This window comes from Mesocricetus auratus, unplaced genomic scaffold (assembly GCF_017639785.1).
Source record: "Mesocricetus auratus isolate SY011 unplaced genomic scaffold, BCM_Maur_2.0 Super-Scaffold_100045, whole genome shotgun sequence".
In the NCBI taxonomy this organism is placed as follows: Eukaryota; Metazoa; Chordata; class Mammalia; order Rodentia; family Cricetidae; genus Mesocricetus; species Mesocricetus auratus.
Window position 1 is genome coordinate 8,392,079 of NW_024429222.1, and position 22,228 is coordinate 8,414,306.

A 22,228-nucleotide genomic window follows, 5' to 3' on the forward strand; every position below is an offset into this window, starting at 1 on the left:
TATAACTGCCAAAGAACTACAACATTTGTCACCATAGGTCTAAGGGCTCCAGTTCTGGAAGACTTTCCAACATTTGCACCACAGCAGGATACCACCTACTGTGCCAGCTGTGGGTCACTGCCACAGAGGCTGCAGAAGTTGTTGAACTTCTCAGTGATCCATGATTCCTAGGGTGAGGAACTGTAGCACAATGGCCAGTAATACTATAGGTATTCAGTTTTCCCTGTCAGATAATAAGGGAAGATTAAATTCTAACTGTATGGTCATCTTCCCCAAGCACCAGTTTCATAGATGAGGAAATAAAGGCACAGGGGACTGGAGAAGCTACTCAGTGTTTCCCGGCTTTGAAGACTCCTGCAATGAAGAGTACATCACCAGCAACATTCCCAGATCCCAGTGCACCCAGAAGGTGAGCACCATTGCCTGATGTCCCTGGGGAAAAACAAAGGAAAGTGTCTTCTATGATGGGTGGAAGCTCTGGGCCTTCAAATCACTTCATGCCTGTAGTGTCCCTGCCTCTAGCTGCCCTCAAGCCCTTCTGTTTGCATGGAGGAATCAGATGCTGAAACTCAGAAGGTTGGAGAAGTCCGACCACTTACCGGCAGCCTGTCACTCCTTGTCAAGTCAGAAGGAGTGTAAATATTTAGGTAGAGACAGTCTTCTGAAAACTGGAGAGGAATGCTCTCCTTTCTGTTGGTTAGGAGATCATTGACTATCTGCCCTGTCACTGGGTCTTGAGAGCACCTGGGAGGGGAGAGAGAATATCTGAGGTTCCAACAGATACAACCTGGAAACATTACCTGGCACCGACCTTGCACAGGGAGATGTAATTCTGTAGGTGAGTTGCTATCGCTTGATGGGAACACTGGAATGGAGATACCCTCAGGATGCCACAGGAACTCTGGGGCTGCGATCCTCTTGTCCTATAGCAGGAGAATGATTTACTGTGTCTCCCTTCCTAGAATCTTAGCTCTGCCCTGGCCAACAACATGGGTGCTCATATGTTGGCTTGCCTTGGAGATGAACTCCCGGCACTCTCCTGGGCTTTGTACAGTGGGTGCGAAGTTGGTTGAATTTCTCTACCAGGTGAAGATGCTCTAGTCTTGGAGCGACTGCCATCAGCCACAGAAATGCCCTCAAGTGGCAGAGCTGTATGCCAACCAGCATCTCATCAGTGACCTCAGGAGACCTTCTGAGTGACCTTGGGCCATTTCCTGATCTGGGCTCCAAACTGCCAGGTCTCAATAAGGAGAATGCTATGTCCATCCAAGACCTCTGCAGCCTTGGCCTGTTGAGGCTCTATCATCAGTTACTGAAGCCATTACTGTTACATTCATATGAGACCTCAAAGGCTGTTCAAGATTAGAATTAGCAATGCTACTGAAGTCTTCCAGTGAGTCAGGCACTGGTTTACATTATATGCTCACTCATTGATGCCTGAGGTTAGCTCCAGGGGTGGCCTCCAGCTTCATGCTCATCTCGCAGATTAGAAAACAAGGCACAGGAAAGCCACAGGACAGATTAAACATCTCACCACATCGGCAACCCACCACACAGTGCTTATATTCCCAGTGCATTACAAGCCCGGTCCCCAGAACTCCATGGACCCAGAAGCCCAGCAGCATTGCTTCTGGTGTTTAGAAACAGCAGCCAAGGTCCTCAAATATCAGAATGACACAGGTACCAGGTGACAAAATGGGTTAACAAAAAGTTCATTCGGGGAACTTTTCCTACATTATGGAGGGTAAGGGGTGTAATAGTCGTAAAAAGCAGCAATTCAGTGTCAAAAGAGGAATTGGTTCATTTCAATTTCAACAGAAAATAAAGATTAAGATGACGTTTACTTATTACTTTATTATCTTAATATAATATTAAATAATACAATATTTCCAAGATATGGTTTCCAGTGAAAACCAAAGCCTCATATACATTCCCAGTACCTCTCTTTCTGCTGCAGTGACATAGCCTGGATGGCTTTTTTTTTATTTTGAAGATAAGGTTTCTCTGTATAGCCTTGGTGTCCTGGAAGTCACTCTGTAGACCAGGCTGCCTTTGAACTCACAGAAATCTATCTGCCTCTGCATGTGCCACCACCAATTAGCTGAGATTGCATTTATCATTGCTGTGATTATTGCATATTATTTGTTTCCCCAAATGCAGGGTAAAAGTATTTCAATAAGCCTAAGGTTTAGGCAGAGTTTGTTGTTCGATATTTTTTTTTGGAGAAAATTTAAGAATAGGTTCATAGCATTTGATTAAATAATGCTACTTCTTGGAATGTATCCTAGAGAATTCATGAATATGTGGAATAATTTAGTTCCAATACATGATCATACCTGTGCATCGACTATACTAAAGCCGGCTTTGTCACCAGATGTTAAAGACTGGGTGAGTGGGATGCAGTACAATGCTGAAATGAAGGCAACTGAAAGTAACACAGTGCTACTCAATGGCAGAAGTTGATGTCAGCACACTCATAAGTGAGACAGACTCTTACAGAGCTGCAGACTGCTGCCTGCGACAGACAAGAGACTGTACACATGTCAGATGGTGAGTTGTCTCTGCTTAGCATCCCGTGTGGGTTTACCTTCCTCTGCTCTGCACTGTGTATTTCCTAACTTCACTGTACCTAGTAGCCTTTACATACACAACCAAAGTCGAGAAGTGCGTGATGGAGAAAGGGCTCTAGAAAGCTCATTGGTTCTAAATGTCTCAAGTTTCCATGGTGTCCGCTTTTGATTTTGTTTTCCAGCAGTTGAAAGGCTTTTGCTAAGGGGTCAGGAAACACACACATATACTGCAGGCACACAGAGAAAAAAATCCTTCTGCAAAGCAGAGGGGAGACTCAGGAAGCTGAAGTTCTCCATAGTGTTTTCGATTCCAGACCACATCAAGTACTATGTTGACTCATTCCTACATCATTCTGGGACAGATTTTCTCCAAAAGAGACCCAGGCCCACCCCAGTGGCTTACATAGGGGGGTAGGAGGTGGCATTCTTCACGAAGCTCCAGGGCTCTACAGGCTGTGGTGGAGCAAACCTCAGGGATCCAAGAGGAGGCTTGGCAAACGGGACTCCCAGGAAGATGGCCACAGGCTGTGGGAATCCTTCTAAGCTCACATACTTCCCCAGGACTTTGCCATGAACAGTGTCCACCACGAGTGGTGAGGATGGGTGCCCTGTGGAACATGGAGAAAAGGAGAACACATCAGAGGGCAAGATAAGACCTGGAATTTTAAAGGGCTTCTCTACTTTCTAAGTGTGAGGTCTGAATAAATTGTCTCAGCCCAGTAGGCCTCGGTATCTTCTCACCTCAGACGAGGATGAAGCAAACAGTCCTTATTTTAGAGGGCCAACTAGGATGCCTGTGGATGTTGGCAGTGGGGAAATTCTTTGTACTAGACACTAATTACTTTTTATAGGTAGGAGAAAAATGTTATAGATAAATACAGATATATAAATAAGAAAGGAAGAACTGACCCCTGCCCAGTGTTGAGGTCTTGGGAAAGGAAGAAGACTTGGTACCAGTTCAAGGAAGGTGCTATTCAGAAGTTGGTAAGATGTCCTAAGATAATGTCATAAGACAGGAGCACTCAGAACTGCAAGTCAGTAAGAGGCAGCTGAAGGTCAGCATATGGGGCAGGGCGTGTGTGTGTGTGTGTGTGTGTGTGTGTGTGTGTGTGTGTGTGTGTAAGATTACTCTGTCAGGGCCACTATGAAGTGACAGGAGGGCTGAATGTGAACACAGAAATGGCCACAGTTGGGGTAAGAATGTCTACCATTGAGCGTGAGGATGAGGGCACAGCCTTGAAGAAGTGCAGGGAGAAGGGGAGCAGGGCGATAGAGAAGCTAAGTGCTTCAAAGACGTGAAGGAAGTCTGGACAGATCTCGGTGTGGCCTCTACTAAGCCAGTATCAACCATGCACTGAGAATGAGTGGAAACCAAATGTCTCAGCATACACAGTTTGGTTAAGGTGGAGATTATGAACAAGGCCACCTGTAGTAGTCCTCACTTATATTGTGTGGAATGTGCACAGATCGACACTGTGAGCAATCACTGTATGCTCAAGCTGCATTCCACTTCCTTCAAACTGTTTCTCAAGGAAATTTTACTAGGTGATTTTTAATGTACTCACTTAACAGGGGAGCAACAGGGACTTGCAAACAGCTTATGCAATCCTAAGACGGAAATGGGTGACCAGCAGCAAAGAATGCTCCACTCCAAACCTGGCTCCTTTCTTTGCTTTGCTTCCAGCTCTTGACTTCTCACAGTGTCACGTGTATAGAGAGGAGATAAAAATCTAAACAGATTCTAGGCCATCAGCATTCTGGTAGCCAAACACCAGCTCTGGATTCAGGAGCCCCGGATAGACTAAGGTGGTGTTAGGAGAATGCGTGACTCTATGAATCTCGGTTTGTCAATTGGTAAACTGTTTTACAGATAAACACTGAGATCCAGTGTAGTCCTGTATCAACCACGAATCTAATCTGATCATTTGGTGCTTTGACATATATGGCTTTCATGGCCCCGTGGGAACTGTGGTTCCTAGGATGCATAAAATCCAGAATCATTGCTGCACCAACCTCCTTATTTCATGTCTCACATCTTGAGCTACCATCTTACATGTTGTAGTCACTTATGGTCATGCACAAGACAGCTAAGATAGTCTGTGACCTAGAATCCTTTGAATTTTCTCTTTTTGTGTTATTTAAAACATTTTTAAATTGAGATATATTTTGACCTTATTCTTCCCTTTTCCCAAGTTTTTTTGCAGTTCCTCACCTCTCCCTTTCTGCTCAACTTCAAGTTCTCTCTCAAAAAGCAAAAGCCCAATACAGCAGCGAATCCCCCCAAACCAAGAAAACAAAGTAAAACTACACATAAAAGGAAACAGCAATGAACTTGCAACCAAATAAAAGCACACACAAGAGCCTGTGGAATACATTATATGCTGGTCCTTAAGATGTTTTAAATTAGTGTTACACCTACTTATATGGCCTCACCCACGCCTACAGAAGATGCCTACAGGAAGCACCTGTCTATGGTTTGTCCATCCTTCCACCTCCTGGCCCTGCTGCTTTCCTTTGGTCACACCCCACCCAGATGGCAAACCCTTCCTTGGGGAGCCAAGACTATCAATGCGTTATTTCACTGGGCATTATCTCTAATGTGGTGACTTGACCACACCTCCAATTAATGTGCTCTATTTTATTTTAATTATAATTTTAGTGTGTGTGTATGATGTATGTGCATGCATGTGCACACGTGTGTGTGTGTTTGTGTGTAAGTGAAGGCATGTGTGTGTGTGTGTGTGTGCTGTTGTGCACATGTAGAAGTCGGAGCATCACATTAGACATTGTTCCTCAGCTACTAGCCTATATGAAAAATGGTTCCTTTTTTGTTTGCCACCAGTGTACAGTAGGCTAGTTGGCTTACGAGCCTCTCGGAATTCTGTCTCCACATGCCATCTTGGCATAGAAGCCCTGGAATTGCAAATGCATGCTACCAATTTTGGCTTCGTGTGGATTCTGGGGCTTCAAAATCAAGTCCTTGTGTTTGCACAGCAAGTGCTTTACATATGAGGTTGCTCCTCAGCTAGATACACTTCATTTTATGTCACCCACTCATTATCTACCCCTCTCCCACACCTCCTCTAGACTAGTCCCACCTGAAGTGTTGTGGAAAGAACCACCTAAGGTATCCTCACAGTGACTCAGTGGGGAAGGTACTAGTGTCAACACTTCTTCAGAGATAGGCTAACACAAGACAAATGGTTTGGAAGTACTGAGCTGAGATTCAGAATTTTCTACTAAACTTCGTTCCATGATCAGGCAAAAATGTAGACTAATAATTAAAGAGAAAACAAACAACTTTCCTAATCCCCTTTGTAATACACGGGGCTATCTCATTGCCCTCTGTACCTGCCATGTGATCCTAGGTCTCAGAATGTTTGCCCTCTCTAACTCAGCTTGTCCACTTGCTTCAATAGTTGGTTTGGGCTACTTGTCAAAGGGTGAAAATTGCTAGCTTCACACTATGCTCACCTCTGCCCACCTTTACCAGGTATTAGTGATTTGAAATGTGCCCTCAATACCCCAATATCTGTATTAAAAAAAGACTCACCCTCTGCTGTGGAAGCTGCAAGAGACACCAGGATCAGAGCATAGAGGCACATGGTAGAAGGCTACAGGCGTGGGGGACAGCAGGGTCACCAGCCTGTGACAAAGGGGAATACTGTGACAAAGGGATGCTGCCCCCGTCCTGCAGACTTCTTAAAAATTCCTCTCAGTTAACTGTACAATCCCATAAAAGGATACTTTCTGTTCCAAAGAGCTCTGCAAGTTTACCAAGAGATCGCTAAGTCATCCCCACCCAGAGTTTACCCTGCTTTATCTAAATTGTCTGGACTCTACACTTAGATTGCAAGAACCCACAAACTGGTCAAACAACTTCTTGCATAAGCATCTCTCCCTGTAGCACTCAGGCCTCAGTGTTCTCTTATTTCCCAAACGCAAGCACCAGCTCTGCAGACACCATCAGGCAGAGGACTTTTAGGTCTTGGGTCCTCACATCAAGCTGGAGGAGTTCAAAGCCCCTCACAGTCACACAGTTGATCACCAGAGAGGGTGAGGACTCACAGTCCAGTTTCTATTGGCTGGTAGAGATTTAGGATATCATTTGGGTAAAAATCCTAAATTTCATCATTTTTCTTTTGGCACAAATTATCTTTGGAAGATTCCCGCAAAGTGGTCTAGCCTTCTGTCATGTATTGCCATGGTCAAGGAACTCACAGCTTTTTAGAGGAGAGATTTGGGATAGGTGTTCTTATATAAGTGAACAATACACTTTTGTTTTAGTAGCTCTTAAGTTAGCCTCCATAGCATTGGGCTTTGTTATGATGCCTGATACAGACTTTGTTATTTTTGGTCTTCTATTCTTCTTCATCCCTCTGCTCCTACAAGCTCATCCTTTTTCCACTAATAGTCCCTCTTTGCACTTCATTCTTCTTTTCTTTATCATCTCTGTCCTCTCATGGACTCTCCTAGTTTCATGACTTGGCACTGTATATACAAAAATATAAACATTGAAATCTAAAGCTGTGTATGAGAGAAAATGTGGTGCTTGTTTTTCTGAGTCTAGTTTGTTTTACTTGCCAAAATGGCCTTCATTTCTATCCAATGTTATTGGAAATGTTAGGGTTTCATTTTTTGTAGTTGAATAAAATTCCACTGTGTAAATGTACCCCATTTTCTTCATATAAATGTCTACTGTTGGGCCTCTGGGCTGGCTAATATTTTAGCAGTTGTGAGTACTACAGAAATAAATATAGATTATCACTATCATTTTGATAGGACTTAGAGTCTTTTGGGCATATATCTTGGGACAGTCTAGTTGGGTCATACAGAAGTACTGTTTTTAAACTTTTGAGGAACCCCCATTTGCATTTCCATAGTTGCTACATCAATATGCTTCCATCAACAGTGAATAACGTTTTGTCCTTCCCAACAGCTTCACCCAATGGTCATGTGCTTACTTCTGTTCCAAACAAGAGACAGGGAAGGAACACTACCAAACTCATTCCATGAAGCTATCACCATTTTGATACCCAAAGAACAATAGACTGATCTAGTTATTGGCCATAGACATAAAACTCCAAATAAAACATTTACAACTGAATTCAAGAACACATCAAGGGGCTGGAGAGATGGTTCAGCAGTTAAGACCATTTTTGCTCTTGCAGAGGATATGGGTTTGGTTTCCAGCATTCACATCATGTCTCATAACCATGTGTAATTCAGGATCCAGGGAGAATCTGATGCACTCATCTGATCGCCTCAGGTATGAGACATGCATGTGATGCACATGTATACATAGAGACAATACATTCATATACATAAAATAAAACAAATTTAAAAAGAAAATCAGAAGAACTTTTACTTATTTGTTTATGGTCCAATAAACATTTCCCATCCCTCTCTTCTTCTTAGGTCCTCCCAGCTTCCCCATCCATTCATCCTTCACTGTTTCTCTTCAGATACAGGTAGGCCTCCTATGCATATCAGTCAGCTATGGTATATCAAATTGCAATAAGACTAGGCACCTCCTATTCTACTAAGACTGAATGAGGCAATCTAGTAGGAGGAATGGGTACCAAAAGTAGGTAACATAGAGACTGCCCCTGTTTTTTTTGCTGTTAGGAATCTCACACAATGACCAAGTTACATAACTGTAACATATATGCAGTGGCCCTAGGTCAGTTCCAGGTGGACTCCCTGGTTGTCTGAGAGTCTGTCTAACACTTGCCAGGATGGCTAAGATAAAATCACAAGTGACAGCTCATGCTGTATGAGTCTATCAGGAGGGTGACTAGAAAGGAGCCCTAGTCCATGAAGAGGTAATGACTAGGTGATAGGCAATGCCTCAAGATTCCTGTTCTCTGTCTCCCAGCATAGACTTTTGCTGGGGAAAGCTTTAGAAGTCAGGATTCATCTGGCTCAGTCTTTCACATACTAAACTGGAGATACAAAATGAGTTAATGACAATGGGGTAGGAGTTACAACCAGTATCAGGTTGTCTTCAGGCTAGTGCAGTGAGGAGATAGCTCAGCCTTCTCCATACCAGGCTTTCCCTACAACAAGACAGGGACAATGATTCTGAGTCTCTAAGGGACAAGACAGGGACCCCGATTTCCTGATCTGTGTCTGGAGAATAGATACACTGTGATCTGTAACCACAATTTTTACTTCCTGTGAGTAAGAACTAAACATCTGTTTCAGTCATTATAATTTTGGGGGACAGTTATCCCTGACAAAAGCAGATAGGACACAAATGATTTGTACACAATACCACAGAGGAATTTGTCAATGTGATCTCTAGTCTCTGTCTCTGTGTCTCTGTCTCTGTGTCTCTGTCTCTGTGTCTCTGTCTCTGTCTCTGTCTTTCTGTCTTTCTGTCTGTCTGTCTCTCTCTCCTCATAGCCCCTTTCCTAGAAGTCAGAATGAGAAGCTATGGTAGATGTTGTCAGTGATTAGCTGGTGGCATCCTGGGGCTGTATAATTCCATGACTCTCAAATGACTTCCACCTGCCAGGAACTCCTCCCCTCTTGAGGGTTTTCCTTAATGTAGAATAATTTCATGTTTGATGGTAGGGGATGAGTAGTTCCTCCACCCACTGGGGCAACACTCAGCCATTGACTGCTTGGAATTGGAGTACAGGCTTCTATTCCCCCTACCTTGGCTACAGTACTGAAATTACACGCTCTTTCCCCTGAATTTTCTGCCAGCATTAATTCTGGGCATACATTAGGCTAACTGATATCATAATGTACTCTTCATTGACTACCCCATTGACTCTTCAATGACTCTATCGCATTATTATTCATTATTATCCCCACAGCTGTCAATCTTTCAAAATGGACATTTTGTACATGAATGCTTATCTCAAAGATACCTTTGGAGAAACACTAAGTAAGACAGCGAGTCTATAGCTCCTTAGTTAATTCACTCTTGTATTGATATGGATGAAAGTCAGTATCACTTAGAATTTACATGCTGAAGCTTTGCCCCCAAATATTATAATGTGGCTGTAACTGGATATAAACCCTTTAAAGAAGTTGTAACAATAACATGAGGTTTTAGGATGGGTCCTAATCCAATGTGACTGGTGCTATCTTATCCTAAGAAGAAATGTGAACATAAAGAACAACAAGGATAAACTTGCATAGGAGGCTCGCCACGTGTAGAGACAAGAAAAAGGCTGTCTACTCTATCCAAGAGAAGCAGATTGAACAAAAATTAACCCCTTTTGCCTTGTGATCTTGGACAGCCAAAACCTCTAGAAATGTGAGAAAATCAGTGTCACTTTTGTAACTACCGAGTCTGTAATGCATCTCTCTGGTATCCCAGTAGACTAGCGTCAATTAAAAAAGCATCCTAACTGGCAGAATGTTGAGCCTTATACTGAAGACAAGGGCTTTGGGGCAGAATTGGAATCAGTTCAAGGGAATGATATACCCTGAAAACTATTGACCAGATTTTAGGGTCCTCCCTTTTATCAGGAAAGACATTTGCTTTTTTAGAGAAAAGCTAAAATTTCCTCCCCTATCTCTGTCCTTATAGAGTAATGTCAGTGTTGTCCAAAGAAGTCAGGACAGTGTCCAATAATTTAGCAACACACACATGCACTTACCAACAATTCTGCCTTTGACATAGTTGGCTGGCCTTTAAAACCTGACCAACATCTCTGGCATTTGGGTTGTGAAAACTATCTCAAGTTTCCTTAAGGAAACATGAAACGTAGGAATGGATTGTAATCAATACATGTTAAATTTAACTGCTATTTGAGACTCAGGCAAAGAGAAGAGGCCACATCTAAAACTTGCCTGCTCCTGGCAACAACTGATGCTGTCCTTGCTTTCCATTGACATTGTAGAAGTGGTTGTCAGGGAAGCTCAGTCTACCAAAACCCCACAGCAGACCTTAGACATAATTCCAGTGTGTCTGGAGGGACTCATCACTTTATGTATCAGCAGTCGATTAGGATTGTTCATCCCTTGAATTTTTCTATATGGAAAGCAAAATTCTAAGAGGTGACCTCAAGTCCTAAGAAGTTGGCAGGACATGGCAGCATAGGGGTCTCTGGAGGCTTCAAGCAACCTCCCACAAGTCAGCTCATAGCCATTAATTTTAATGGTTGCAAGAACTGGACATATTAAAAGAAGGCTTCATACAAAGGCAAGCAATATACCATTGACCTTCTCCCTAGTATTGTTTGTTATTCTGTGACTACTTAGGGGTGGACTGAGGAGGAGAACATTGCACTGGCCTGGACTCCTCCAATTATTTCTGTTAATCTTTTCTAGGAAGGGGTTAAGTCATGGATGGTTCCAGATGAGGAACTGGCACAAACACTATGCACTGTGGGTCACCATGCACAAAGTCTAAGGGGCAGCTTCCAATACACTTTGGACATACACTAAAGTTTCTAAACTTTAGTGTATTTATTTTAATGTCATCCTGCCTTTTATTTTGTGAAAGTTGTCAGAATCTGAATGAGATTCCCGTGTGAAGCCTTAGCCACACACGATAATAAAAATCTTGGAGATAAGGGAAAGGATATTATATCTCTCAGGCTACCAGGTCAGTAACTGACTATTCCACCTTGGATTAGAGCCACTTAACCATTGTCCTTGGGACTCTGCTGTGGATCCGCGTCATCATGGATTTCTAGTTCAAAGAGTTTTAATGACCCTCTGACTGCCTTTAAGCTTCTGTGTTCCAGCAATGAAAGAAGGACATGCTGTCTAGCATATCTCTGCTCTTCAGTTAATTCTCTCTTTTTTCCCCATGTAAATATTAATGCATTTTCTTTCTCTCTCAGGTGATCCCCATTTCTACATACTTAAATGCTTTGACTTCAACAAATTTATTCAAATTTGTTTATATACACTCATAAATGGGGAAATATATTAATATGCAATAAATTCAAGGTAAACATCCATAATGTGTCATTGTATTCTATAAGGGTCAAATAATAGCAAAAATAAAGAGAAACTGTGATATATGATAAACTGTCTGGTTTATAATAGTGTATTATGAAACCTAAGTCACTCAGTGTGGAAACTGATTAATGACGGTTATTTAGTAACTGCAGTGTCTCCGTTGACCGTCTACCTCCATCCTCAGAGTTTCAAAAGGGTTCAGTGCAGACCTTGACCTCCTGGGGTCAATATCTGTGTTGTCTTTTCACATACATTTTTGTAAGTCAATCATTGGAGCTTTACAGTGACCTCTCTTCAGGATGTATATATCTCATGAAGGGGATTCATCTTTAAAAGGTCAGGACAATGATTAAGCAGATTAAGATGAGAGGTGTCCTAGTTTCATTTTATTGCTGTGATAAAACACCATGACCGAAAGCAATTTGGGGGAGAAAGGGTTTACTTCATCTTAAACTTTATAGTCTGTCATGAAGGGAAGTCAGGGCAAGCGCTCAAGGCAGGATCCTGGAGGCAGGAATTGAAGCAGAGACCATGGAGTAATGTTGATTACTGTCTTGGCCTCCATGATTTGCTCAGCCTGATTTCTTTCTCTCCCCCCCCCTTTTAATTTAACTTAGAAACAAGCTTACTTGTCAATCCCAGTTCCCTCTCCCTCCTCTCCTCCCTTGTCAACCGCCAACCCCCAATCCCATCCCCTGTCATATCATTTGGAGCAGGGCCTAGACCCTCTCCCTTGTGTGTCTAGGCTGAGAGATTATCCCTCTATGTGGAATGGGTTCCCAAAGTCCATTCATATACTAGGGAAAGATACTGATCCACTGCCAGAAGCCCCAAAGATTGCCCAGGCCTCCTAACTGACACCCACATTCAAGGGGTCTGAGTCGGACCTATGCTGGTTTCCTAGTTATCAGTCTGGTGTCCATGAACTCTCCCTTGTTCAGGTTAGCTGTTTCTGTGGGTTTCTTCAGCTTGGTATTGACCCCTTTGCGGCTCATCACTCCTCCCTCTCTGAAACTGGATTCCAGGAGTTCATTCAGTGTTTAGCTATGGGTGTCTGCCTCTGCTTCCATCAGCTACTGGGTGAAGGCTCTAAGATGGCATATAAGGTAGTCATCAATCTCATTATCAGCAAAGTGCATTTAAAATAACCTCTCCACTACTGCTTAGATTGCCTGACTTCTTATTCAACTCAGGATCAGCTGCCCAAGGGTGTTACTGCCCACTGTGGGCTGGCCTTCCTACATCAATCATTAATCAAGACTGATTACAGGTCAAACTGACAGAGACAATTGAGATTCCCTCTTTCTAGATGTGTTGGGGTTTGTGTCAAGTTGATAAAATCTAATCAGCACAGGAGGCAAAAGTAGTTTTGGTAATGGCCCCACGCAGGGTCTCTTAGCAGACAATGTCTGGTGGCATCTACACCAACCTTTCTGTTGATGCTTATGGTTAAGAGACTTTTCAGGGTCATCCTATCTCAAAAGAGAAAGAAAGATGGCTCTGTCTTGGGTGAATTGTTAGGATAGTCCCTAAGCAGAACAAAGTTATTAGTGACCTTGTGATCCAGCACAGACAAAATACCCACACACTGTTCCTCTTTGTCCTCAATTTTTTTTCTAAGTAGACGTTACACTTGATCTTGTCCACTTTTATCTAATTTTCAGTATAACAGATAGAACGCTTTTATTAAATAAAATTAAAAACATGTTTCTTGTCAGTTTTTAAATCATTTTCTCTGAAAATGAAAGCCAAAGCCTATGATAAAACCACAGAAGCCACCAGACTTTCAGCGAAACATTCCAGGTACATTCTCACTCTATGGCCTTTATGCACTGCTTGCTCCATTTCCCAAAAGTCTGCCTCATTCTTCTCAGTCTTCAGATCTTGAGAATGCCTTACTACTACTCCTGACTTTTTGTCTGTAGCCATTATCTTTTGAAACATTCTACATATCTGTATTTATTCGATGTCGTATGTAACTAAACAATCCCCAATGAACTACAAAATACATCCATGATCAGAATATTTCCAGCTCATTCTTTCTCATATTTTCATGTATCTGATAAATATACTAGACATTCAGAGAAATTATTAAGTGAATAAATTAATTGAGGCCATCAAATAAAACACCCACTTTTGGATTTTAATATATTCTTTGTCCTCAATTTAAAGGACTCTGTGTGTGTGTGTGTGTGTGTGTGCGTGTGTGTGTGTGTGTGTGATGGGAATAGATTTCAGGGTCTCATGCATTTTAGTCAAGTGCTTGATCACTGAGCTACCAGCCCCATAAAGACACTCTTGATTTAGAGCCAGTTTTAATCACTCTCCCCAGATGGCTTCAGTTTGGGGCACCTGCCATGTACACAATGCCAATCCAGTGTTGGAGGAGCAGCACAGAATATGGTCACTATGCCTCTCTCTTTTCCGAACCTGTTCTGGAACTTCTGTGGGTCTTTAACTACAAGGGATACTCTGAGGCCACAGACATAGACTAGGGGGTCTGTAATTAGAGGAAATGCTCTTGCAGAGAAGGGCAGATCCCATTTGAGATTCCTATAAAGAAGATAAAGCTGCAGTTACACACAGTCTCATTCCAAGAGACAGGCCTGTTATGTTCATTGTCCTGATCTTTGTCCTAAGCATTCTAGTTCCTCTTGGGAAAAGGGAAAAGAGAACTTAGTGGAAAACAAGCACATTGGAGGATACACGGGATGTTGCTTTGTTAACTTTCCTGGGGAGATATAAACAAGCATCTATTAACCACCCATATGACATTCAAGATCAAATAGAAAAATAATTCCATCCAATTCTACCTCATGTTGACTTTATTTGGTCTATATACTTGGTCACTTAGGTGGTTACTTACAAAGAGGCTTCTTCAATGAACAATCCCACCCCAGTATGATGGGAATCTTTCCATAGCTGCATAGATGGATTCCTAGCATCAGATAACTTTCTGCCTTCTGTATATGCTAGCAGCTCCAGAAACAACATCTAGTTATAGGAGAAGCATATACAGGTGGAAGGGTGTTAGCTCAGAGAGTGGCTAGAATCTCAGGTGAGGGTCTAATGACTGCCCACCCATCATCTACACTTGTGTCAGTTTTGTTGTCTCCCAAGATTCCATGGAAAACCCATTAAGTTCTCAGTGTTTTTTTTCCAGATCAAAGTTCCAAACACTTGTAACAACCTGCTCAAAACAAAATAGTCAAGTCTACCTTAATACTCCTTCTCCTAATACCAACTTCTGTCCTAGCTTGCTTTTCTGTTGCTATGAAGAAACAGTCTTGATGGGGGAAGTCCTTCTGTGTATATGTTGATAAATAAAGCACTGTTGGCCAATAAGGAAGCAAGATAGATGGGACTATAGTCAAGGAGGAATCTGGGAAATGTAGTCAAGGGTGGGGAGTCGCTATGTGATCCTGGGGAAGAGAGGATGTGTTGGGATACCATCCTCAGAAAGATAAGTCCTTACAAAATCTTTACAATTTGAGCCAAGACTTACCAGAGGGACGCTAAGGAATCGGAGGCAACCCCTAACACAGGTGCAAGGGTGTAAAATGATTTGGAAGACTCTGCTTTAAGAATATGACACTAGAAATCCAATCCCCACAGTGTGGCCTGATGAACTGTTCCTATGACTTGCTTTCTGTATTTGGATGCTCAGAGGCTTTGCAATTGATATGCCATCGAGAGCTCATTATCCACATTGTGCTGTTTTTGAGGCATGCAGAATGCAAGAATTTTGGGTTCATCTTGGCATCTATGCAGGTTTTAAAAGAAAGTCTTGGAGCCCAGCAAGTATGTGGTATGTTTAGATTCTCAGCTAGCAACTCTAAGATGCATAAATCTGTGAGGGTGAGGCTGATGTTGCTATGGGAACTCTAGAACATTAGAAATGATAGTACCTGAAACACCTGCCTAGGAAAGATTCAGAATATGAGTAGAGCCAGGCATAGAGAGGCCCCAGGGGTTGTAGACAGCAATGCTACTGAGGAAAAGGCTTCACAAGCCTGGAGGACCCAAGTATACCAACTGCACATGGAGCTTTAGGATCTAAGATTTGCCTTCAAAGAGTTAGTTTATTTTGCTCTAATTCTGGATGTTTATTTCTGGTTCCTTCCCTATGAAATAAGAATGTTTATTTTTGCCATTGTGTCTTGGGAATGTCTAAGTTTTTCTTTTTCTATGGGGACTGGCAGTTGAGATTGCCTGGAGATTAAGTGTTGGACTTTTGATCAGTGCTGGACCTGATGAGAAGTTAGAGACTCTGGGAGATGAGCTACATGCATTTTGCATTGTGTGATGGACATGACATTCTTTGTGGGGCAGAAGCTATGATCTAGAATTCATATACTTCCCTGAAAACTCATGTGTTAAAGCCTTGTTCCTCATCTGATGGCAGTATTAGGACATGGTGGAAACTTAAGAAGGTTGATTATGTGAGACATGTTCCAAGTTGCATCCCAGGTCCTGTTCTCTGTCTTTCTTTCTGATCAGGAGATAAGTAATTTTGACTTACCATGTGATCTCCACCATGATATACTGTACCGACACCAGACTAGAATTAACAGGCTAAGTGACCACAAACTGAAACCTCTGTTAATTGGCCCAGATTCACAAGTTTGATTAATCAAATTGTTATTATTAGAGTGTTATGGTCACAGTGACAGGAGATTAAGTACTTAAACATTAGAAAGAAACATCCAACAGGTATGAGTCACCACTCAACACTGGATCTGACCACCAACCTCATCCTTTCCAAGCAAAACTGGCCCAGAATTTCATCATCATCTTTCCGAGGTTGATCTTCTCTCCAGAGGCACCGTCCCTGGGGAAGAAGTAAGCTATAGTTATACAAGATGTAGTTTATGAATCATCAGCAACAATAGAATGTGGGGGTCCATTTTAGAAATTCTGAATCTTGAACTTTGCCAAATGTGAATTGCGTCAAAAGTTGCATTTTATGGTGACCCTGACTGAAGAGGAGGAGGCCCTGGTATTATGCTGAGGTCCTTGATCTAGTTAGAGTTTTTGCAGGGTGAGAGATTCGGATCCAGATTCATTCTTATGCATGTAACTATCCAGCTTGACCAGCACCATTTCTCAAAAATTGCTTTCTTTTCGCCAATATGTATTGCTGGAGTCTCTCAAAAACCAGGTGATTCTAAGAGTATGGGTTTATATCTGGGTCCTCAGTTCTATTCAATTCATTAAGGAATCTAGTCTTTTGCTTGTTTGCTTGCTTGCTTGTTTGTTTTGGTTTTAGATTTGTTTTGCTTTGGTTTTTCCTAGACAAGGTCTCTCTGTGTAGCCCTGGTTGTCCTGGACAACCAGACTGTCACTCTACAGACCAGACTGGCCTCAAATTCACAAAGATCCCCTTGCCTCTGCCTCCCAAGTGCTGGGTGGAATTAAAGGTGTGTACCAACACTACCTGGCAAAGAAACTGTTTTTATGCTAGTATCACATAGGTTTTTATTACTATAGATCTGTAGCATAACTTGAAATATGCAGCAGTGACGCCTCCAGCAGTAATTTTATTATTCAGAATTGTTTTATCTATTTTGTTTTTTATTTATGCAGGAAATTTAACTTTTTTCAATCTCTAATAAAATTGGATTTAAATGGTATTGCATTGAATTTGTAGACTGTTTTTGGTATGATGGTCATTTTCACTGTGTTAATTCTGGCAATCTATGATCATGGGGTGACTTTGCATCTTCTAGTATCCTCTCCAATTTCTTTTTTTTTAGTTCTGTAAAATCATTCACTTCTTTGGCTATACTTATTACAAAATTTTTCTCAGAAATGGGATGACTGGTGTTGTTTCCGTGATTAGTTTTTTGTTCGCACTCATAGATAAGGAGGGTATTGATTTTTGCCCATTAATTTTGTATGCTGTTACTCTATTGAAAGTATCAGATTCTCAAGTCTGGCTGTGTCTGGGAACACTGAATTCACAATACACGCATGAAGAAATCAGTGGTTGAGTGAATGAACCTTTGTCTTCACCTCCTTGTCTAATGTTAGAAATCATGTATAGGGACCATATTAATCCAAAGTTCAAAATCTCATTCTGTACAGCTTGACTTCAAGCCATGGTGCTCCTGGCAGATAGGTAGACTTCTACACTTAAGGTGGCATATTTCCCAGCAGTCCCATCCTGACCTCTGATCTACAAATGGAAGCTTGCTCTATTTCAGCCCCTTTATTTATATAGGAAATGCTGACTCATTGTGTTATGAATAAGTGCCAAAAGCAATTACTGATGGGAATGGCCTACAATAAAATAAAGAAATGTTGACAGAGGAAAGGTGCAACTGAGATTGCCTCGGGCTCCTCCCCCTCACACCTTTATCATAGGTGAGAAGGTGTTATAACAGGTACTGTGGATAAAATAGTAGCACACTGGCTGCCATGACTAGCCCATATAAAAAAGCACATGTTCAAAGATCAAAAGACTCAGGCTATTGCCCTTTAGACTGGCTGCATGCTCCAGCTTTCCCCATCAGAGCCCAGTTTCTCCTTATGCAAATAGTCATATGGGTTGCTAGGTTTTCTGTTTTTATACCTTAAGTTTATTGAAATTATGTCTTAGCTGCTCTGGGATCAGGTTCTCACACTAGGAACTGAGACTAAACTTCATTGTTCTTGTTAGTGTGAGGGAGCTTGGAAGAGAAAGATGTGTATCTCAGATCAAAGTAGTGTGCACCCACATCAGCTCCAGACATCTTTTGTGGCTGTCACATGGATGAGGAAAGTGAGACACATTGAGGATACACAAGATAGTTAGCCAGGAAGATAGTGCTCATAATTCCATGTCCATTATAAGCAGCACTCCCAGATCCTTCATCACTGAGAAGGCGAAGCATCATTGGACCTGGTGTACAGAATAGGAAACACCAGTCTCAGGTGTCAGGAGGACACAGTTACCTAGTTGAAAAAAAATGGAGCAAGCAAGGATGACTTCCACATCTCCAAATTTTCTTAGATCACAGAGGCTAGGAGACATAATATTTATCAAACTAGAAATAGAAATTCAAAGTCCTAAATGTGGAAAGCCTACCTTTTCACCAGTATTTACAGGTATGCCAAGAACAGAGCAAGTTGCTAATTTCTATGCTATGACTGTTATATGATCATTTTGCTTGTTCAATGAACAAATTCAAATAAGGTCAAGAGGTGGGAAGGGTCTGCTGGGTGGGTCTTGTCATATTCCTATGGGAAGAAAGTATACAGTTGGGAATTCTGTAAACAAAGTTAGTAATAGTTACATATTCTGTGTCAGAAATGTCATAGCTTGGTCCTTATCCTAAGCTGTCTGTGATTGTGTGTAATTGGTTAGCTATAATTTCATTGAAGGAACTCTAGTCATCCCCATGGTAAACATGGCTCTGGCAGGCCTTATCTTTCTTCCCCATTCCCTCTGTCTTGCTGAAAACCATTAGATTACATTCTTAAACCTAGCCCCATGGTCCATTTCCTTATTTAACCAATCCCTCCTCCTTAGACTAAATACCGAAGTCCACATAATTAAAGTCCTAATACAGGGTCTTGCCTTTTACATTTTGTTGTAGTTAGAATATAATTGGCCCTCATCAGTTCATAGGGAGTGGCACTATTAGGTGTGACTTTGTTGGAGAGGGTATCGCCTTGTTAGAGGAAATGCTTTGCTATGGCTGTAAGCCCCTTAAATCACTGCAGTGGCTAGGTCCCTCCCCTGAGGACCTTCAACTGCTGGGTTTCTTCAACAGACACTCTAACTGCACTATCTGTTGGACCCAGTCCCTACCCTATAGAGGAAAAGGAAAGCACAATCTTTGGACATGAAATCCTACCATTCACCACCTTGGAAAGCTCCATCCTGAAAAGTCCCACTCCTTTCCCCAGAAATTCTATGTAAGCCCTGTATCCTGCTCAGTTGCTGCTGTTTCTCCCTGAAGCAAAGGCAGCTACCCTCTTGTTTTTCTTTTACTCTACCAATAAATCTCTTGTGTGGGGTTTGTTGTGCAGTGTCTTTGTGGTATTCCTTGGCTCACAACTTCCAGGATCCCTTTCCATCCAAGCAGTAATGCTTACAGTGGAGGTAGGCTTCGAAGTTTCCTATGCTCAGGACACTGCCCAGTGTCTCAGTTGACTTCTTGTTACCCAACACGTGGAACTCTCAGCTACTTCTCCAACTTCATGTTGGCCTGCACACTTTCATGTTCCCCTCCATGATGACAATGAATTGAGCCTCTGAAACTGTAAGCAATTTTCTGTGGTCATGGTGCCTTTAAACAGCCTATGGGTCATTTCTGTCTCCTGCCTATCCTAAGGTGGTAGTTCCTTGTCCCCTCTCTTCCTTGCCCTTTTTCTCCCCTCTCCCTTGTTCCTTTCCCCCTCTCCCTTGTTCTCTGTCTCCTGTTTTTGTCTCTTATTCCCTGCCCTTTGTCCCTCTGGGGCAAATAAATCTCCTTATCTCCTGTGTGCTGAGAACTCAGTCTTGAGGTGTCTTGAGCTGACTTCAAGTTTCCGGTATTTACCACAGCATCTGTAGTGTTAAAAACATTAAAGAGTTAATGCACCCAAATAAGAGACCAGATAATTAAATTGAAGTTATATACAAAATGAAAGCAATATAATGACACAGGATAATATTGATGTCATGAGTGATCACCGCAGTTGCACAGACTTTCCATATTTACGACCTGTTTGAAAGAAGACATGGAAAACATAATTTCAAACATTAGTAACAGTTTAGAGTGTGTGAACTACAAATGACCTTAATTTTCTCTGAGCTTTTCTGCAATATGTATTTATTATACTTGAAGTCAGAATGTAAACACACATACTACTTTTAAAAGAAAAGGCATAGTAAGAAGATGGGCAGTATCGTGGGAACATCATAAGTACTCTGTTGGGAAGATGACGACTGTCTGAGCTGACACTTGCAAGTGCCTGAGGTGTATAGTGGCTGGGAGGTCACCTGAATTCATTTGGCACCTGCACTAAGCCTACTGGAATGACTACAGCAACCAGATTAATCCTCAGATTGTATGTGATGAGCTAGGCACATCATTAACTAGCTCATTCCTATACAAAGTTAACATTCAAAACATGACAATCAATAGCATGAGTAAATATTCCCTCAACTTGAGTGAATGAACATTTTCAAAACAGTGATCCTATTCTAGCAAAGTATATAATTGCTTTATTAATTCATTATACTTCTTCTCCTATTAGAATATGAGGAAAGGAATCATTGTTTTATTCCTTAATAGTATTTTGGAACCTAAATCATGCATATTGTAGGTGCTCAATTTATACATTCTAAGTAGTGGACTCTGGAAAACTATGCCCATTCCTGAATATTTTATAGTATTCTTGAGATTTTCAGAATAAAGTATAGCTGATCAGAAGATTACCTTGTCTCCTCCTGCATCACACTAGACATCTCCACCTGAAGAAGCCCAGGCCAACCCCAGTGACTTACAAAGGAAGATAGGAGGTGGCTTTCTTTACGAATCTCCAAGGTCCTGTGGACTATGGTGGATCCTTGTTAATCCAAGAGGGTACTTCCATGAAGATGGCCACAGTCTGTGTGAATCTTTCTAAGCTAATATAATTCCCCAAGACTTTGCCATGCATGGAGTCCACAACAGGTGGTGTGGACAGGTGCCCTGTTGAACAAGTGACAATGAAGAAACTTCAGAGGGGAAGGGGCAGACCATCTTTCCAGGTGCGTTTTCTCATTTTCCATGCATGTGACACTGAATAAGACATTTCAATCCTCTAGAGCTCAGCTTTGTCTCTTGTAAAATACAGGTAAAGAAAGCTATTCATCCAAACTGGGATGAGGAATGAACTGGATGTGGAGATAGAAACTCCAAGTGTATACATAGTTGCAAAGATACTGTTGGGAATGAACAGGACCTTTGATTTCCTTTAACGGCCTCTGGAAGCATTTATCCATTAAGATCCTGGTGTTGAGCTACATGTTGGGTGAGGTAATGGACAAGACGTGTTTCCTAGTCTCAATAGGGCTGCCCTTGTAGAAGAAGGACCAGGAGAGGGAAATGGAGGGGACACAGAAATTGGAAGGAATGAGATCTTCTACTGGCGTTATCATTGAGGACCCTTGACTTGTAGTTGAGTCAAGGTTAATGAAGGGAGATGAAATGGGGGAGGGGAGGGGGATTAAATGAGAATAGCATTTAGTGCAAAGGCCTAGAGACTGCACAACACATGGCAATTCTGGGAAGAGTAAATGGCATGTGAGTACCACCAGGTTCAGTCCAAGAGAAGTGAGCGATAATCTTGAGTTGTCAGGTGTGTGTCAGGAAGGACACTGAATGCTGGGCTAGGGGACTACACTTTATTTACTGTACATATAAATAGGATGAATAGATCAGTTCACGAATCCAGTAAGATTCTAAAATGATCTTCTGCTGACACTGAACATTGTCATCCAGAGAGAAAGGGACTGGGAATCAGGCTCTGATGTAAATATTGACTCCATTCTTCCTCATCTTCCCGCAGTTTCACATCTGTCCACATTCTGTCTGCTGGGAGAACTGAGTAAATAGAACTGGTCCTCCTTCACGAGGCAGGAGGCTATTCACAGATTAGCTCAGGGCTGCTAATACTCCTTGTTTGCTCTCAAAACCACATTTTGGACAAATATAACAAGCAATCTCACCCAAAATAAGTGGGCAGAATGGGAGAAACTAACGTAGGTTTCT

General features: G+C 42.0%; 1 protein-coding gene across 2 annotated transcripts in view; it reads right to left on the reverse strand.

The window, feature by feature from the left end:
* The window catches only part of LOC101831953 (carboxylesterase 1E), a 26,088-nt gene extending 19,714 nt beyond the window's left edge, over window positions 1-6,374 (reverse strand). Inside the window, exons 1-3 of one of the 2 annotated variants that reach the window (XM_040735295.1) lie at window positions 6,124-6,374; window positions 2,974-3,178; window positions 812-923 (exon numbers count right to left, since the gene is read on the reverse strand). In XM_040735295.1, coding sequence (XP_040591229.1) covers window positions 812-923; window positions 2,974-3,178; window positions 6,124-6,175 — 369 coding nt within the window. In that variant the 5' untranslated portion in view covers window positions 6,176-6,374. Of the gene's footprint in view, window positions 1-599; window positions 745-811; window positions 924-2,973; window positions 3,179-6,123 lie in introns of both variants that reach the window. The other variant, XM_005079141.4, reaches the window with a different exon arrangement.
* Between the last annotated feature and the right edge of the window lie 15,854 nt (window positions 6,375-22,228).